The 19,091-nt window shown below is 43.2% G+C and overlaps 1 protein-coding gene across 1 annotated transcript in view; it reads right to left on the bottom strand.

The window, feature by feature from the left end:
- Nucleotides 1-19,091, bottom strand: part of MCM8 (minichromosome maintenance 8 homologous recombination repair factor) — a 376,705-nt gene that overhangs the window by 108,098 nt on the left and 249,516 nt on the right. The window contains exons 16-17 of the mRNA XM_069234156.1: nt 17,366-17,575; nt 3,242-3,318 (exon numbers count right to left, since the gene is read on the bottom strand). Of these exons, the coding sequence (XP_069090257.1) occupies nt 3,242-3,318; nt 17,366-17,575 (287 nt within the window). The remainder of the gene's footprint in view (nt 1-3,241; nt 3,319-17,365; nt 17,576-19,091) is intronic.

A 19,091-nucleotide genomic window follows, 5' to 3' on the forward strand; every position in this document is an offset into this window, starting at 1 on the left:
CGCCAAAAGCCTAAAAAATTGGATTAGACTGTCTGAATTGTTTAGTCTGATCAATGCAGATTTTAAAACACCTATAAATGTCCCAGCAGTGCAATGTCGTCTCCCAATCACAGTTTGATTTAGTGTAACTGGTTCACGGATGTAGAAACCTTTAGGATAAACTTTGGAATGGTGAGCAAAAGAACACTGACTTTTAGAAAGTGCAAAAAAGGAGTGGCTTGATGGTGAAAGTGTGGATCTTATGGATCCTTCTAGCAGAAGAGAGAGCAAGTAACATGGCAAAAACTAAATGTCTGCCTTATGAAAAGGTTAAAATTGATCCTTCCTTAACTAGCCAAGGACAGTACTTAATTCCCACTGAGGCATAGGAGTTCTCATGAAGGCAAATTCCCTTAACATACCTCTTAGAAATTATTTAATTGTTCTTGTTGACAGGGTGATATTCTAAACCTTGAGACAGTTGCGATGTTAATTTTAATGGATGCATGTCGGAGGCCAGAGGAAACATACTACGTGACGTAGTTATGTTAAAATGGCTGTATAACAGAATCCTGACACTATAGGCAGAAATATCTGCATCTGGCTGGATAAACTTTAATAGTGGAAGAAGCCATGTATTGCCCAAGATATCTTGGAAATCCTCCTGAATATCTAAGTGAACAAACTCCAGGGTTCTGCAGCCACGGGGATAAACTCAAGAATGCTGAATCATGGTGCAGCACTTGTTCACTGCCTCACAAAGAAAGATGGTGAAGATGGCGATGTTTCCCTGTGCATCTGGTTTCTCTTGAAATGTGCATATCCGCAATCTGAGGAAAGGAATTAGCGGAAGACAAGCTGAATCATGCCCAGCAATTATTTAAACAGTAGAATCAATACTGATTTTAGCCTTTGGATGTGTTGAGTGAAGGATTCAAGGCACACAATGTTTTCCTCTAATAGGAAGTCTATGCCTACCTTGATGTTCAGGTTGGTGCTTAGGAACTGGATTGACCTCATAAATCAAGGCTGAGATTTCGATGGAAAGACCCAGGTTGGTGAACAATTTCATACATTTCTTCATAAATGTTTCTGGCTCTCAAAAGTTTAACCTTTTGATTAACCAGCCTGTCAAGAGTTCCTGATGGTGGTGAGTAATCTTTTGCTGTGGCATTTGTGGTGGTTCCTAGACAAACTCAAGGATAGGACTTCATCATATCCAAGCCCCATCTTTTGGGTGTTATATATTGCCATCTGCAGGTCCCGAAAGCGATGCGATGAGGTAGTAACGGCCAACACAAAGTCCTTGACAGGGAGCAGTGCACTATTGCTTACTCTCTGTGGAAGAATCCTCCTGAATTGTAACCTGGAATATGCAAAGTAAGGTGGTCTATTGGGGAAGAGTGGAAAATAAGAATGAACTACTGCAGCTGTGAGGATTACTGTTGAAGAGATCAGTATGGATGAGAGTTGCCTCTATAGGTGGAGACACCTCTATCGCTTCTTGCCATACAAAAAGGTTTTCATCGACACTGAAGCAACCCTCGGGAAAGTGCTGTATATATGTCTAATTTGATTCCCTATAGGGCATCATCCACATGACTTCGAAACAGATGGTCAAAATTATTGTTTCAGTCAACTATTAACAGCTTTACTTTTATGTAACTGCAGCACATGGAACTGAATATCTACAATATGACAAGCATTATGCCAGAACTTGGTACCACTGTATCATGAATGTAAGTGCCAGCACTTCTCTATTGGGTTATACTGTTATGTCAAGGATGCCCGCAATATGCCAGGAATTACTACTGCTACATCTTACCCATCATTACACAGTTGCAGTACCATTATGTAAGTCCACATTATGGAAAGAAGTAAAATCATTATGCCGGGTTAGGCACCATGATTCCACAGATACCCACAATCAGCTAATAACTGCCCCCAGTTTATCAGTCCCAGAATTATGTCAAATGCAGGTACCCTCTTGCTGTGGGTGTACAAGGCAATGTCCAAATCATGCCAAAAACACCATTATAGAACAATCTATCACCATCATACCAGAGATGAGGAGGGGTTGGGGGTTAATTGATTCCATTGACAGCCATATATAGGCTTATCCAGGGGACAGATAGAGTCATGCTAAGGCCCAAAGGCACCTGTCACAGCCTCTCACGGGCACATACACACAGCCCATTCCATGCAGCTATTATTTTTTATTCATCTGTATTTTCTGCATCCAAGTTGAAATGTCAACCTCTGTCCCCACTCTAACATGGCTACTGGTGGTGTTCTTCCATTATGTTAGCTACTGGGCCCCAGATGTAAAGAGAAGTTCTCACCTTTGGAGAAAATGAGAGAAAACTCTTGTAGAAGCTTAAGACCAATGGGTCTGAGACTGCTGGTTGCACTGAAAGAGAAAGGTAAATTGGTCACTGCTGAAGTGGTCAGAGCAGTGGCAGAGTGTGCAGCCCACTCTAAGTATATACTGACCCATGGCTTGAGCCAAACAGTGAATGTCACTCTAACAAAGTAGTGTCTCAAGGAAGCAAACCGATAAGTTGCTAAAATAAAAGAAGGCTGACAATAAAGAGGGCACCTGTCTACACATACATTTACAAAACTATGTGACCAATTAAATGCTGAGGTGCCCTAAAAGGTTTATTGAACAAAGGGACGGAGCTAAAATTCCTCTCTGTATATTTTTTGTTTCTCTTTTGTTTGGCACAACATCATCTCTATAATTAGCCAAAGCGGTCTCATTCAGACATAAAATGACATCTTGGGCAGTCTGTTATCATGACCAGTTGCTAGCAATCACTGGTCTTGACGCTTGCAGTGGGCACAACAGTACACTTTTTTACCGTGTATAGGGAAGAAAAAAAATCACCTGGCAGAATTTAGTTGAAAAACAGGTTATACATTCACAGAATCTATGATTTACCACAATAGTAGCCAATTTGAGACAAAAAATAGTGGCTGAATTATTTTATTACGGTGTTTCGGGAAGAAAAAAATCACCTGGCAGAATTTTGTTCAAAAACAGGTTATACATTCACAGAATCCGTGATTTACTACAATATTAGCCAATTTGAGACACAAAAAATAGTGGAGTATTCAAAAGGTAATCAAAGAACTATGCAAAGATCTGCGTACAACCATTCAGCGTTAAAACAGACACTACACTATGTACTTATGACAAAACATATCACATCGTTCAGTCCCACATCTTATCTAAGCTGTCAGCATAAAGGTCACATACCTAAACTTCATTATTTCAACCACATCTTCAGCGTCTTCTTTTGTAGATATCTCCCTCATTTCTAATTTTGCCCGTGCCTTGAAGGAAGAGAATACATCATGTTCACAAGTTAAACTTTACTTTTAAATGGAGCCTAAATTTAACTAAAACAGGAGCGAAGAAGACACATATATTCCACTTTAACACACACTACACAGTTCATCGACGGATTTAAACAGAAAAACAGAGTAAACAGGTACAAGCTATGGGCAAGGAAAATCACTCCGAGAAACGCGTTTAGCTTCAGAGACTTGAGCAAACACCACAAACAAAAGTTGTAATTTAAAGGCACTGTCGGTGGAAACACAAGGTGGTCAGCAAAAGATAGACAGGTGACAAAGATGTTCATGTATTCCATTCACATTGCCCCCGTTCTGTGGTCATCAGTTTAATGTGACTGATAGGAGAGTATTAAGGCTCAAACATTATAATACCATTCAACCTCAAGGATATGGTGGATAAAACAAGAAACATTGGCAAAGACAACACATCCGGTTTGCCTAAAATACACACAGTAGGGATACTGTGGCGTCATGATTACAAGTATGATAAACTGCTAAGTGAAAACTTACTATAACCACTTCACCTACGAAATGATGTTTTCAGGGCTCAATTCGCGATATGTTGCAGCTCTGTATCTGAAGAATGGATCTCATAAGCAGACTGATAAACATGCAAACAGTATACCTTGCGATGTGAAGCCTGTCTGTGTACCAAATAACGTTGTTAATCTGACATTAATTCCAGGTTTTGCTTGGAGCCTCCGAATTCAAACAAGTGGGGGTAAGTGTGTTAGAAAATGCTTACCAATTATTCCTGCTTGCTTTAAGCCTGAATGTCATCAATATATATGGTTATAAGGCTGTTGTGAGTGATAATTTTCACTGTGAGTGCACGACCACAGAGTTGTCTTACTTTCAAGCATGTCAAGTACAATCACGCTGATGAACCCAAAACAGCATGAAAGAAGTTTGAGAATGTCAAAACGTTTTGACAGATGTCTTTCTTCGGCTGACAAAGTTGCATTTCGAATGGCTGCCTCTACATCATTCGTAATTATTGTTTGGAATCAGAGGGGTGAGCGATGTTTAAAGTTACATTAGGTTGTTGCGTTAGGGGATCAAAAAGGCGTAACCGGCTACCCTCCTCTTTAAAGCAAAGTGTGGATGCCAGTTAAACAAGATCCACGCCATGAACATTGGTACCCTCTACCAAGCCTCATATCCTACAAAAAAAGGTTATTGCAAGCACATACTGATTCCACTTGAAATATGTAAAGAAATAAATAAAGACAAGAAAGGAAAGCAAAGAAAGAAAATAAGGAAAAAAGATTGGGCGTACCTCACAGGAATGAAAATGGAACAGCTGAAAATTTACAGCCTCCAGTTTTTTCTCATCATTGGCATTGACCACTTACGACAAGTAAAGATAATGACAACAACGAAGGTTGTTATCCCTAAAGGAGAATGGATCTAAAGGAGGATGTATGTAATTCCTTCCAACTTTCTCCTACCTCTGACCTTGCTTCAACAGCAACTGTGGTGTTGATTGTAGTAAGGTGTATCGAATCCAAAATATCAACCGGTCACAATATCGTGACCACAGTAATGAGGGTTAAAATATCGAACAGGGGATCGATCCCGCAGAGAAAGGCAGGGGTTTCCTGTTCTTAATTCCACATCTACGTACCTTGAAGACATACTTATTACCGGCGGTGGGGGGGTGTTTATATAATTATATAGTTAGGTAGAGAAAATGTATAGAAACCTACCTTCTAATATTTTGTCCATCGTTATTGTGGTCATGAGATTGTGACCCGTCCATATTTTGCATTCAGTATTCCCAGCCTAGACTGTGATGTTGCTGCTGTGTTTTGTATCCACTCTCCCTAGCTCTGATTAAGGCGGCAGGTTTGAAACTGATACAGCACCCACAGGGCTAAGCCAGGGAAGTAACTAGAGTGGAGTAGAATAGTGGAAATTCAGTTTCAGTCAGGTTCAATTTCAAGGTAGATGTTTTTGTAGTGTAATACTGCGCTAAGCGGTTCAAGATATTTGCTGACTAGATAGAGAATAGGATTGAGGCTTGCAGAACGCTGAGAAGGAGTTAGTGGAATTTAAACTAGTCAATTTACACAAACTGATCCTAACAAGAGGAATGAAGGAAACATTTTAACTTTGTGCCATCAATTTCCGTTATGCGTGACAGCATATGCATTTATGTTGGCTGTTTAATGCTGTCAAATACTGCTGTGAGCTCTGCAAGGTCAAAAGACATACGTCACCTTTATCAAAAACCCTACGGGGACAAATAACCTATCACACGAGTGGGGCAATCCTTATAGACATTTCTTCCCTTGCAAACAGAAGAGGACTTAAAATAAATCACTTACAAAAGGGAGCGAACTCATGGGTATTAGCAGTGATTTAGCTAAGACACGTAAGAGCAGAAAGACTGACATCTAGAGAGAACTGAGCCTGACAGTGCAAACAGCGAGATGCAGAAGGGGAGGTAAACGGTGTAATATGGCCGTGACAGAAGCAACATAAGATGTCTTACAAAGTCTGAAGACAGCAAGTTTAAAGATTTTGTTTAAATGATCCGACTCAATAGTTTAACTTGGTGAAGTCTGTGCTCCATAGAATAGAGATAATAATGTTGCTGAAGGATAACACTAATTTTACAAAACGTGCTTTCAAAAAAGCAACACCTCTATAGGAACAAACTCTTCTCAAGGTAGTTTTCACAATGTTCACAATGTTTTCTATCACACAACCTCTAAGAAATGGCTGTAGTCATCCTGTTCTCCAAGGACTTAACTGGCAAATTCCAGAGAATAGATGCAGATAAAAAAAGAATAGTTCCTTAGATTGGCAGAATAAATTGGCTCCTGTAAGCACATTATTGCAGCATTATACATACAGAATCTTAAATAGAGGATTCCCACATTTATCAGCAAAGCAGAGCTGCACTCAGATTAAAATTGAGCAAATGCTATAAGAACAAGTTATTTACCTTTGTTAACACTCATTCGGGTGGTAAGTCTAACAGCACACTCTCCACCTTGCGAACAGATACCAAAGCAGTATCTTCTAACGTGGACAGTCTGTAAAACAGTTCAAGTCAAAATCTTCTAAAGGACCGAACAGGCAAAGTGTACGTCCTGATGGACTGGACTGTCAAGACAACAGTCCTTTGTCAATATGTGCATTGATGCCCATGTAGTTGCCAGACAGATATTTTTATTTACAAAGACTGGAGGACTGGGCCAACGGAAACTCTTTTATCTGAGGGCTAATACAGCGTTTAGCTGGGCATCGGCACAGTCAAACAGTCTCTTAATTTTTCCTTAATAACAGGAAAGTATGTCAAGGCCAGGTAAGGTTCACTACATAGGTCTTATATGAAGCCCTCTTGTGCCTTTGACAATGTAATCGTTCCAAACTATGGGTTATGTTAGAAATCATGGGAGTGGAAGAGGCCTTCATCATTCTATTGAAGAACTCACATATGGCTATTGTAGTCAGAATTAGATATGGCCCAAATGGAGAATGTACACCCTCACTGTGCTCCAAGCGCTACTTATGGCATCATTGTGTCCTAGCCCTATTTCTCTTTTTATTGTACATTAATGTTATGGAATTCTTTCTTGCTCAACATGGCGCCAATGTGCCCCCAGGCTGGGAAACGTCTGAACCAAACCTTGCTATATGCTTACGATGCAGTACTTTTAGCCAGAACTGCAAATGCCCTTCAGATTTTAATAGATGCTTTTAGGACTTTTATGAGTGATCTTGATTTAAAGGTACATTTTAGCAAATCTTTTACTATGACGAGTGGACCGAAAAACATGACATCTAAGTCCCATTTTATTGGGGGGAGGGGCAGAGGCCAGTGAGGCCTCTATGTTTAATTATTTGGGTCTTATGCTTGAAACCTCGTTGCAGTGAAGGTATCCAAGCCATACCAGAGTGCAGTAATTTGCAAGGAAGACAAAGGCGATTTTTTGCTTTACCAACTAGCTCAGACACAGACCTCCAAGGGTGATGCTAAAGTTGTTTAGCAGCAAGTGTTTTCCAGTAGCTTTATATGGAGTGGGTATATGTGGGCATGTTAATTCTGGTGCTCTTCAAGGAGTGCAAAATGCTTTTCTACACAGACTCCTTTTGGTACCCACCAGCCCTCACATATGTCACACCGAATTAGGGGTAAATAACATACAATTAGCCCCTCTATTATGATGGATTAGAATTTGGCTTTCTCGAGAGGCGACAATTTCCAGACTAATACTAAAAGACTGCGAAGAGCTGAATAATTCACTAAAAATCCCTTGGGTTACTTATATCAAACAGTTTACGTCAGAGTTTAGGGTCCCAGAAGATTTCTTTAATCCTGAGCAGACTGATAAAAATAGCAAATTAAGGATTAGAAGATTGTTTTTAAACCAGTGTTCAAGGAAAGGACAGAACAATGCCGAGTGTAGTCTCGTATGGTTCCCTCATAACTTCCCTTAGTATAGAACCCTACGTGACTACCAAATGTTATTCACAACAAAACTTTAATTTGACTCGCTTTTGTCTTAGCACTTTGCACTTTTTGGAAGCCTTCCCCTGTTAAGGAAGCTGGGTTGAAAGCCTGCCAAAATGTCCTTGTGACAACTCTTCTCAGCAAAATACTACTCATCTTACATTATTTTGCACTTTAACTAGTAGTTTATGGAAAAGGTTTTTAGTCTCAATTCTGCGGGCATCCACCATTAGATGTTATTAAAAAGCAAGACATGATATATTTACTACGTCTTGAGAACCAATAAATGAGCTGTGCAGTATTAAACTTTATATGCACAGTTTTACAACTAAGGAAAAGGTATGAATTAGTGCATGATAAATATTTGTATGCTTTATTTATTTATTTGGATATCTCTGAATTTGATATGTGATTTGACTTGATTTTTTATATTTTGTCTGTGCTATTAGTATTGAACCAATTGTTTTTGTATGTATAAGCTGATTGAATTCTGATCTGAGATTCTGTATTTTAATACAACTTTTATGTTTTTTTTTTAATAAAGTTGATTGACTGATTGATATTCAGAACAGACACACTGTGTGGCAATACAGTGGTAGTAGACTTTGCTCTGGCGGAATGAGGCTGCTTCTTACTTAATGCATAGCAAATCTAAATACATAGGACGATGCTTTGTAATATGATCCACTTCTGCTCCACCTTGCCTTTTTTTTGCTCCAGGGAACCCAACAAAGAACTGATCGTCCACTTGATGGTCCTTGGTACAACATAAGTAAAAGCTCAGCGCTCAGGTGAGGTCCAAGTAGTAGAGTCTCTCCTCCTCTTTCAAGAGATGAAGCAGAGCAAAGAACATCGGAAGAGTGATGGCTGATTCCGACATGAAAAGGTGTCACTTTCTTTGGCTGGAATGCAGCTTAGATTCTCAACACCAGATTGTCTGGAAAAGAGTGGCATAAGGCCGATGGATTGAGTGGGCGTGAAGTTCACTCGCAAGACTGGGTGATGTTATTGCAACCAGAAAGACCTTTCAAGGCCAAGCGGCGTAGTCGACAACTGTGCATGGGCTCAAAAGGAGTACATATTATGAAGTCAAGAACCAAACTTAGGTCACATTGGTGCATAGCAAAGGGTTTTGTCAGAAACATATGTTGCAAACCTTTTTGAAATCTAATTATAACCAGTGATTTGGAAAGAAGATCAAAGTAAATCAACTGCTGCTAGTTAAATCTTCATGAATAGAGGTGCCAAGGGGCTCCCCATTTATTTATTTTTATTTATTTAATGCGTTTTTATATAGCGCGGACTATACCCGAGGGTGTCAGAGCGCTTCACAATAGGCAAAGTAGAGATACAAGAGGAGAAGAATTACAAGTGAGCCTGTTACAAAAACAAACGTTACATTACATGAGGCAATAGTGAAAATTGTGCAAGTATCAAGAGCAAAAAAGTCCACGAGGTAGCAAACGATACGTTACGAAAGGAAAAAGTGACGTGTGCAGGTTACAAGAGCACATAAAGTACGAGTAAAGGTAAAAAAAAATTGCAATAAATGGTAGACACTCAAAACACTCAAACAATAGTTCCGTTACATGAGGCAGTGGTGGCCGTTGTGCATGTATCAAAAGTAAACAAGATATAAGAGGTAGCAAATGATACGTTGTAAAAGGAAAGGTGCCGTGTGCAAGATACAAAAGAGTACAAAATACAGGTAGAGGTATAAAACTGCACTAAATGGCAGACACTCAAAACACAAAAACACCCTGGGAAGGCACTTCTATAGGCGTGGAGAACAGAATTTCCTATAATGGAAGGACTTCCTTCAGGAAACAGAGAACTAGAATTAAATTTGGAAGTGTCTTTGAAGGAGGAGAGCTTTGAGGTCAGTTTTGAAGGCCTGGGAAGAGGTGGTGGTCCGAAGCTGAGGCGGAAGTGAGTTCCAGATTCTCACCGCGTTGCCTGAAAAGGATTGGGCCATCGATCTTTCCTTCTTGAAAATGGGAGGTTCAAGCAGTAACTTTTCTGCATTACGTGATGGTCTGGAGCCCCCAGAGAGTTTCAGTTTATTCACCAGGTAGCGAGGGGAGGAGGAGTGCAAGGCTTTGTGGGTGATACATGCAGTTTTGTAGATAGATCTTGCCTCTATGGGAAGCCAACGGAGGGTGGATAAAATGGGTGTGATGTGGTCGCTTCTTTTGGCCCCATATATGAAACGAGCTGCTGAATGGAGAATAGACTTCAGGGGGGAAAGGTGGGATTTGGGAAGGCCAGTAAGAAGAGAGTTGCAGTAGTCCAATCTGGAGAGAACCAGCGATTGGACCAGGGTTTTAAGGTCATGCTCCGGGAAGAAGCGACGAATCCCCCAAAGAAGGCGCAGTTGGTGTCGAGCAGACTTTGCAATGGAGTCGATGTGGGAGAGTAGATTGAGTTTTTTGTCGAGAGTGACACCAAGGGATTTTGCGCTCTCGACAATGATGGGCTTATTGTTCATTAGATTGATCTGATCCATCCATGTTTGCACTGGGGGATGAGAAAGTGAGGAGGAGAGGAGGAGGAATTCTGTTTTGGAGGGATTCAGGATCAGTTGATGAGTTACCATCCAGTTTTGAATGGAGTCGAGAGTAGAGCTAAGGAAGGAGAGATCGTGAGTGGAGGCCACCTTGAGGTAGATCTGAGTGTCATCCGCATATAGATGATAGTGGATCCCGGATTTACTCAGGAGATTTCCCAACGGTTCTAAATAGAGATTGAACAGTGTGGGTGCAAGTATGGAGCCTTGAGGAACACCTTGACTGACCGCTAAAGGAGCTGAAAGACTGTTCGCTATTTTGATCATTTGGGATCTATCAGAGAGGAAGGAGGCAAACCATTTGAGCACAGTGCCCTCCATGCCCATTCTCTGTTGAAGAGTGTTAAGGAGAGTGTTGTGATTGACAGTGTCAAAGGCTGCAGAAAGGTCGAGAAGAATTAGAAGACACAACTCCCCTGAATCGAGTATCCGCAGCGCGTCATCAATCACTAGCAGCAGGGCTGTTTCAGTGCTGCAGTTTTGAATGAAGCCGGACTGGAAATTGTCAAGAAGATCATTTTCCTTGATATGGCGAGAGAGTTGTTTCGCTACACATTTTTCTGTGATTTTTGCAAGAAAGGGTAGGTTAGTGATGGGACGGTAATTGTTGAGGTCGTTCGCATCAGCAGTGGGTTTTTTAAGCAGAGGGGTGACCTGCCCAGTTTTGAAGGAAACAGGAAGGGAGCCTTGACTGAGGGAGAGGTTGACCAGAGTGGTCCAATAGGAAAGAGAATTAGTATAGAAGTCAATGGCAATGGCACTAGGGATGGGGTCAAGAGAGTGGTTAGAGGGCTTTGTATCGAGGATGCATTTAAGGAGAGCATCGTCAGAGATGGGGTCAAAGTTTTGCCAAATGGTTAAGGATTTGCGCTCCTCTGTAGGGGTAGGATGAATGACCTGATCTACAAGTGATTTTACTTTTTCGTCAAAGAATACAGCGAATTCCGCTGCTTTCTTGGTGGAATCTTCCAATTTGGAGGTTGGGTGAGAGCTGTTTGGGTTCTTGATGAGGTCGAATAGTTTTTTGGGTCTATTTTTGGCTGAGTCAAGGAGGGATTTGTAGTGCGACGCTTTTCCAAGGAAGATGAGCTTGTGGTACTTGGATCTTGCTAAACGAAGAGTGGCCAAATTTTCAGTGGAGGGCGCTTGTCTCCATTGTTTCTCAAGGGCTCTTAGGAACTTCCTTTCTTGATAGAGGGATTTGTTGAACCAAGGTGCCGAGGGAGTGGGCCTTTTCTTTTTGCTTTGGAGCGGAGCGACATTATTGATTTCGACTGCAAGGACTGTGAGGCATTGGGAGGTGAGTTCGTTAACATCTAGGTCCGGGTCTAGCCTTGGAAGTGATAGCAAAGCAGAGTCACAGAGGGTGCTGAGGTCAATATTTTTAGTGTCACGGAACCAGGAAGTAGCCCTCTTGGGCTGGCCAAGAGTTATAGAGTGTGATAGGTGAATAGAGAATGGGATGAGGAGGTGGTCTGACCAGTCTACATGGATAGGGGTAGCGATAGTCAGCAAGCCTGCTTTAGAAATAACAAGGTCCAGGATTGAGCCTTTAGAGTGTGCTGTTTCTGTGCAGTGTTGGCTAAGATCGTTTGCAGAGAGGAAGGTGGCCAGCAGATTCGCATAGGTGTCTTGAGGCGAGCCCCAATGGACATTGAAGTCACCCACGAAGATCTGATTGTCACTTTGCGTGTATTGGTCGCTGATGCAGTCCGTGAGTTCCTCCATAAACGAAGGGCTGCTACCAGGTGGATGGTAAATAACATGGAATCTGAGAGGTGCGCGGTGGTGCAATTGAAGCTCAAGAGATAGGCATTCAAAAGTGTGGAAGGAGCTGTTAGGAAGAGCCTTAAGTTGAAGGGAGTTTCTAAAGATGACTGCAACACCTCCCCCAACTTTGTCAATTCTGTCATTTCTAAGTATAGAATAGCCTGTGGGTACCAGGAGATCAAACATAGAGTGAGAGGTATCGTTGAACCAGGTCTCTGTGAGGAAGAGCATGTCAATATTGTGCAAGTTGATGGTATCGGAGATTTCAAGTTTGTGTTTTATTGCAGATCTGCAGTTGTGGAGCAAACAGCGCAGCTCTGACACAACTGTTTTGGTGATGGGGGCACTTGGGCTATGAGGGGTGATAGGGATATTGTACTTATATGAGGGCGCTCGGGATTTAGGTGGGCGAGTGGTTCTGACAGAGGAGATGGTCGAAATAGAGTAGATAACAGGGTTACTGGGAAGTGAAAGTGAAGGAAGGGTGGCATTCGAGTGCTTGTGTGGATTTGCAGACAGGCTATGCTTAGCTATAATGGGATGTGGGGGTGAGGTGCATCTCGTGGAAGGGTGAGTGGTTGTCAAAGGAATTGAGGTGTGTGGGAAAGTCGAGATCTTGGAGCTTAAAACTAAAATGGTTGCTTCAAGTTGGGAGATGGCGGTGATTAGAGAGCCTAGCTTATTTTCCAGAGAGAGTGAGGGAGAGCACGGCATGTTGGGTGGCTCGAAGGAAACAGGAGGGGGTGCACTAGGCAGTGTACGGCAGGGAGAGGTGGGGGAACGGGAGGGGAGTAGGGGTATAGGGTTCAGAGGTGGGGAAAGGTTTTGGAAGAGAGCAGGAGTTGGTGCATCAGGGGTGAGAGGAGAGTTGTCGTTGTTGGCATTGCAAGAAGGATAGGTCTTAAGGGCAAAATTAGGGGGCGATAGGAGAGGAGTGGGGCGGTGGGGCGGAAGGAGAGGAGTGGGGCGGTGGGGCGGAAGGAGAGGGGAGGAGTCATAGGGATTAGGGAGGTTTGGAAGGAAGGGAGGGGAGGGGGTTGGATAGGTCCTGGTCGCTAAGTGAGGTGGCTGTGAGGGAGCGGGTATCAGGCAGAGTGGGGGGGACTGGGAGAAAGGGAAGTTGAAGAAAGGAGGTGATTCTGCTCGGACCGAGGGAGGGAAGGGGTTACCCGGGGAGGAAAGGGGGTAGTACAGCATTGCTGAAGGAGAGTGGGGAGGGAGAGAGATGGAATGTAGTTGTGGGGAAATCGGGGAACAAAGTGAGGGGAGGAGTGGGTGGAAAAGCAGAGAGGAGGAGGGAACAAGGGGAACGTAGGGAACATAGACAAGGGGAGAGGGCTGGAGGAGAGGTGGTCTATGGAGGGGGGTGGCCGAAAGGGATAGGGGGGAGGAGATGAGAATGGAGTGCCGGGACGGTGCAGAATGGACGAGGAGCGTGTTAGCTAGAGGTAATGCTGAAGTGAAGAGGGGAGGGGCAAACTGTGAGGGGGGAAGAATAGGAGGGGAGGCAAACTGTGAGGGGGGAAGAATAGGAGGGGAGGTCCGAGGGGAGAGAAGAGGGTCGGCCTGTGCCTCCCTAGGGTGCAGCCTGTTGGAGAGTGGGGGGGTCAAGGGAGGAGAAAGGGAGTAATTGGTGGAGCTGGATGGAGAGTCAAGGGATAGCCCGGTCTCAGGGGAGGGGAGTAGGGAAGGGAAGAGGCGGTCAAAGAGAGAGAGATAGGTGTCTTTGGCTTGTATCATAACAGTGCCGTTGTTATAGAGTGAGATAGTCAGGGAGCCGTTAAAGCCCGCAGAGGGGGACATTTTTAGCTGTTTCCCATGAGGGATAGAGGAGGAGGAGGTGACTTTAAAGGAATTGTAAAAGCTGGTAGACCAAGAGGGTATGTCGTGCGTGAAGAAAATTAGATCGTTTTTGAGCCCCCATCCCGACCATTGTAAAACTGATCGACAAAAAGGGAATCAGGGAAACATTCAATGGTGTTATGCTTGAAACGTTTTGCTGCAGTTTTGGTCAGGTTAGGAGGGTAGATGATTTTGTAGCAATTAATTCCAGACTTAATTCGAGCGGTGGCCATGTTGGGAAATTGTGGAGGAGGCGGGTGGTGGGGATGAGGGAAGGGTGTTACTAGGACGGTGGTGGTGAGGAGAAGAATGAGTGCAAGAGGGGGGCACAAAATCCAGGCGTCGGGTGACGGATCCTGAGTTATTGAGGAGACGGGAAAGTGAGGCGATTAGGGATAGATTGATACTTCAGAACAAGGCTGATTCAACAAGATAGGACTGCAGATGGAGTGGTGTAAGAGGTAAATCACTGTACTTATCATCCTGAGATATAAACCATATAAAGCACAGCATCACAATAGGTGTCAAACGCATTATACGCCCAAAATCTCAACAGTCTAATATTAGCCACCCACCTCCTACGTATCACCTGCATTATGGGCAAAAAGCACAGGGTGGAACATAATTTCACTAGCATAACCCCAAGTATGCACGACAACCACAAAATCATCACAGTTTAGAGGTGGCCAGAACAGGGTCTGAAAATCAAACTACAAGAAATACATTTCCTAACACCACAAATACACAATGGGGCCTGGCGCCCTATACACCACCAGGACCCCCTGGTCCAATGGCCAAGTGAAAGGGGCTCAAATGCCCTGTGTCCAGAATGTCAGGGCTGCTGCCAATGCAGCGAAAGACCAGCGCTAGAGGTAGCCATACACTAGCTGCAAGTGTAACTGTCACTTGTAATCCAACAGGCCTAGCCGAGTGAGTCAGTCCTCATTACTGTACAAGGATCTCACCGGGTGGTTCACGTGTAGGGAAATGTCTTGACGACCCAGAAAGATCCAGAGGCGCAGAGTCTCCTGGCACAGGACAATGGATGCCATCAGCCCTCCTTGTTGTAGTACCAAATGGCAGTATTGTTGTTTTGAAGACCTGCACCAGTCTCCCTTTGATGGTTGACGGGTAGGCCTTCAACATCAAGCCAATTGCCCACGACTCCAGCAACCTAATGAAAAGGCATGTCTCCGACGGATACCACGGTCCCCTGATCTCCACCTCTCCCAGATGACCTCCCCAGCTCAGCTGCAACACATCCTACATCACTGTCAACTCTGGGTATGGCACTGGTCCAATTGCGATCAAGCTACCAACGAAGCAGACTTTTTTGCAGTCTCCTGCAAAACCTTGATGGAATCAGAGAGGTTCCCTTGGAGCTGGGCCCACTGAGAGCTATGATCCCACTGCAGCGCTCACATATGCCATCTTACATGGTCCTCAAGCAGGTTGCAGGAAGCCAGTAGACGAAGAAACCGTAAAGCCATCCTCACTGAGACCCAGGACTGACACCGAAAACGTCTGTATCATAGCCCAAATGTTCTACACTGACTGATGCAGAGGGAAGGCCCGAAAACACACCACATCCATGATGGCTCTGATTAGAGGAAGCCTCTTTGAAGTGGTCAGGTATGACTCTTGCAAGTTAGCTGTAAGCTCCAGAGATGTAAAGAGGTTCATTGCCTTCTGGAGGTGGTCCACGACTGACTGTGGTGATTCCGTCTTCAACAGGCAGTCGTCGAGGTAGGGAAAGTCTGATACCCTCGACCTCCTAAGATGGGAAGTGACCATCCCATCACCATTGAGAACACTCAAGACATTAGTGATACTGTATGGGTGCAGGCCATACTTAAAATGCTTGTGGCCCACCTCAAATCGCAGGTAGCGTCGGTGGGCATGCAAGATGAAGATATGGAAAAAGGCATCCTGCAGGTCCAAAGCAGATTGAACCTTGGTCACCGTGAGCATCCTGAAGTTGTCATTTTTCAATAAGACGCTGAGAGGGTGAAGGCCTCCATCTTTCTTCAGTACAAGGATCCAGTCCCAACTTACAAGATTTGCACCCTCAAGGTGGCTCCTTTGGCCAAAAGAGCCTGCACTTCTTGAGACAAAACGGACAGGGATCCTCAGAAAGATGCTCTATAGGGTGTAGGTGCAGCAAGTCAAACTGGAATGGCATGGCATAAGCCCAAAGGACCTATTTGTTTCACGTGATGCCACCTCTGGAGAAGGGTGGTTGTGGGACACTAAGAATGTACTGAAGATGTTTTGAGGTTGTTGTTGGTAGTTCACAGGACTGAGACTTGCGCTGTTCATGATGTCCTGAACGCTGTCAGTTGGAGCGCTGGCCCTGACCTCGAAAGGGCTGTTGTGTAGGCAGTGGAGACTGGCGCTGCCGACACGCCAAGCCTCTGGCATACCACTAAAAACTGAGAAACTGTTAACGAGAATGCAGAACTGGTGGCAAAAGGCCCAAGAAGACCACTATAGCTCAGCTCCTACTAAAATACTCCAGATCCGAGTCCGCTTTTTTGCTGAATAGGCAGGATCTGTCAAAAGACATGTACATTGGGGATGCCTGGAATTGGGTTCTGGGCCTAAGGCGGTGCTGCAGGGGACATAAGGAGGAAGTGGGTGGGGTAAGATGAAAAGAAGTATTTTAATTGTTTATTTCTATTCACCGTCTTGAAATGCACTTTGGTAATTAATTTTCACAGTGCAGATTTCAGCTCTATCCACCACATTTTCCACAATAGTACCTCAAGGAAAGAGACCAAAGATTTAAAAGATGGTAGGGGGAGGGTGATAGTGTGAACAGGCATTATAAGAAATAAAATACCCCTCACCTGATATTACAAATCACTTCACAGTTCTGTGATTTTATTAAACAACCCTTCCATCAGCTCTTTTTTGCCGTTGGTCATGGTACTCTTCGGTCACTTGAAATATTTTTATAATGTACAGTCAGGCACTTCATCCCATGCAGAATAGTTTTCTAGAGTGACGTCTAATTAGGAAAACATTATTGGTCCATTTACATAGAAGTGAGCTTAACTGCCCTATTTACCTGTAGGGAATATTGAAGGAATGGGCATAGGAATGTGACAAATGGGAGTTCCCGATCTATTTCCCACCAGTACATTACATAGGCTTTAGCAAATTAGCTCATGATGTGTTTGTGCACACAATGATCAGCATGACGAAACTCCCTTCACAAAACATTTCTATATATACTTCTGCAACAAACTCTGTTATTTAAGCAGGTTGAGTGTTTCCTCAAACAAATTAGGGTAGCTGGTACAGAAGGCATAGTTGCAAGGTTTGTTGGTTTCATAGTTTTTCACACATCAATTACTGTATTTCAATAAGAAAGGTACCTCTGTCAGACGAATCAACGACTCCAATTGTCTTGTAGTGATAGGCGTGCTGTCCACTCCTTGATTTTGTTTCCGAAGTTGAAGGTAGAAGTTTTGGAGCACTTGTGCAGCCTCCAGGGAAAGCTTTGGGTGCACATACTGGCGAGCATACCCAATGTACTTTCTTAATAACTGATGTGGGATGACGTCAATGTGTTCGCCGGCATTTATCTGAACAAAGAACATGCTTAGTGTAAATGTGTGCACAAGCCTTCTTATACATATATTCAATATGATATAGTTACATCAAAAAAGCATAGTTAAATTATACAATCTCATTCTAAGTGTAAACACCAAATTTAATAGGGCACAGGAGAACAAACATATGTATTTGTATTTTGCTTTCTGTCAGCTATTTCTTCAACTTTCCAGCTGCCACCGTTTTTTCTCTCAACTCTTGTTCTATTTCCAGGCTCCTCCTCTTTATCTTCCTTCTCTATAGAATTTTTTGAACTACAATTTCTCTCTATATTTCCTACAACAGGAAACACCAAGAGATGTCTCCTCACTATAAGTATATGAAAGATGGATTTTAAACATTTTACGCAATCTCCTTCTGCATTTACAGATCTCATTAAGGTTTACATTTAAAAAAAGAAGTTATGGATATCTCTATAGCGCAGAAACAGCCACCTAGTCAGTGTAGTAATTCACACACTAGAGTAGTATACAGTGATCTTGAGGAACAGAAGAATAGGTACATTTTTAGCATTTGGTGGAAGGCATTCAAATTCAAGCTGAGTGAGTTCTTCTGTGAGGCAATTCCCAGAGTCTGGAAGCTGGGCAAGAGAAGGCCCAGTTATGTTTTTGAAATGTTAATCTTTGGTATTTCCAGTATGGTGCTGGATTCGTCCTTAATCTCTCTTCTCTTCCAGTGATATGGAGTTTATTTTTCAGATTACTAGCCAGACCATGTTAAAGTGCTTTCTGTTTGATGCACTCATTTTGAAGTGTGTTCTGGCTTCGAGGACAAACCACTGGAAGTCTCAGAATAGGAGTGATGCTTTACAATTCACTGTATATTTGGCAAGATGTCCTGTAGCATGGAGAAAGACTTTGAGAAGTACTAGAGTTGCTGTGAAGAGGCTGGCTAAAAGAGCACTGCAGCTGTATTAGAACGAGAAAGCCATATTTTGTACCACTGACTTCCCAGAGTGCGAATATCTGGAAGCAGGCAGTTTTAGTCTGTTTGAATATGGGATACCAGTTGTTCTTCGGTCAACAAGAAAGTCAACATATTTAATTAAGAAAAACAATGTGGGAGATAGGTCTAGAAAATATATGATCTGGCCAAAATTGCACAGGTGGAATGTTTCCTTTAGCGCGGCGAAGAAAATCTGTTTCAATAAGTTAAGGTTTAGGGAGAAGGAACACACCCACTGTACTAAGTTCAGTTATGTGAGTTGGGTTGTAGGTGTGCAGTTATAGTTGGGGGTACCCTGCAGTTTCACCTGTCTCGACAACCTTATAGTTTCAAAAAACTATAGAGATATTTACAAAGAGCGGGGCTTTCAGTCGACTCTTTTAATTCACTGATCTGTTCAAGTGTAATTCACATTTTGCCTTCGGCCACCACAACCAATGGCATGGGACAATTGGTCAACCCACTTCAGCCACTGGCTCTCTTCACTGTGAGTGACAGCACTTTGTTTTTGCACATGTGCACACCTACCAAGAAAATAGTCAA

This window comes from Pleurodeles waltl, chromosome 5 (genome assembly GCF_031143425.1).
Source record: "Pleurodeles waltl isolate 20211129_DDA chromosome 5, aPleWal1.hap1.20221129, whole genome shotgun sequence".
In the NCBI taxonomy this organism is placed as follows: Eukaryota; Metazoa; Chordata; class Amphibia; order Caudata; family Salamandridae; genus Pleurodeles; species Pleurodeles waltl.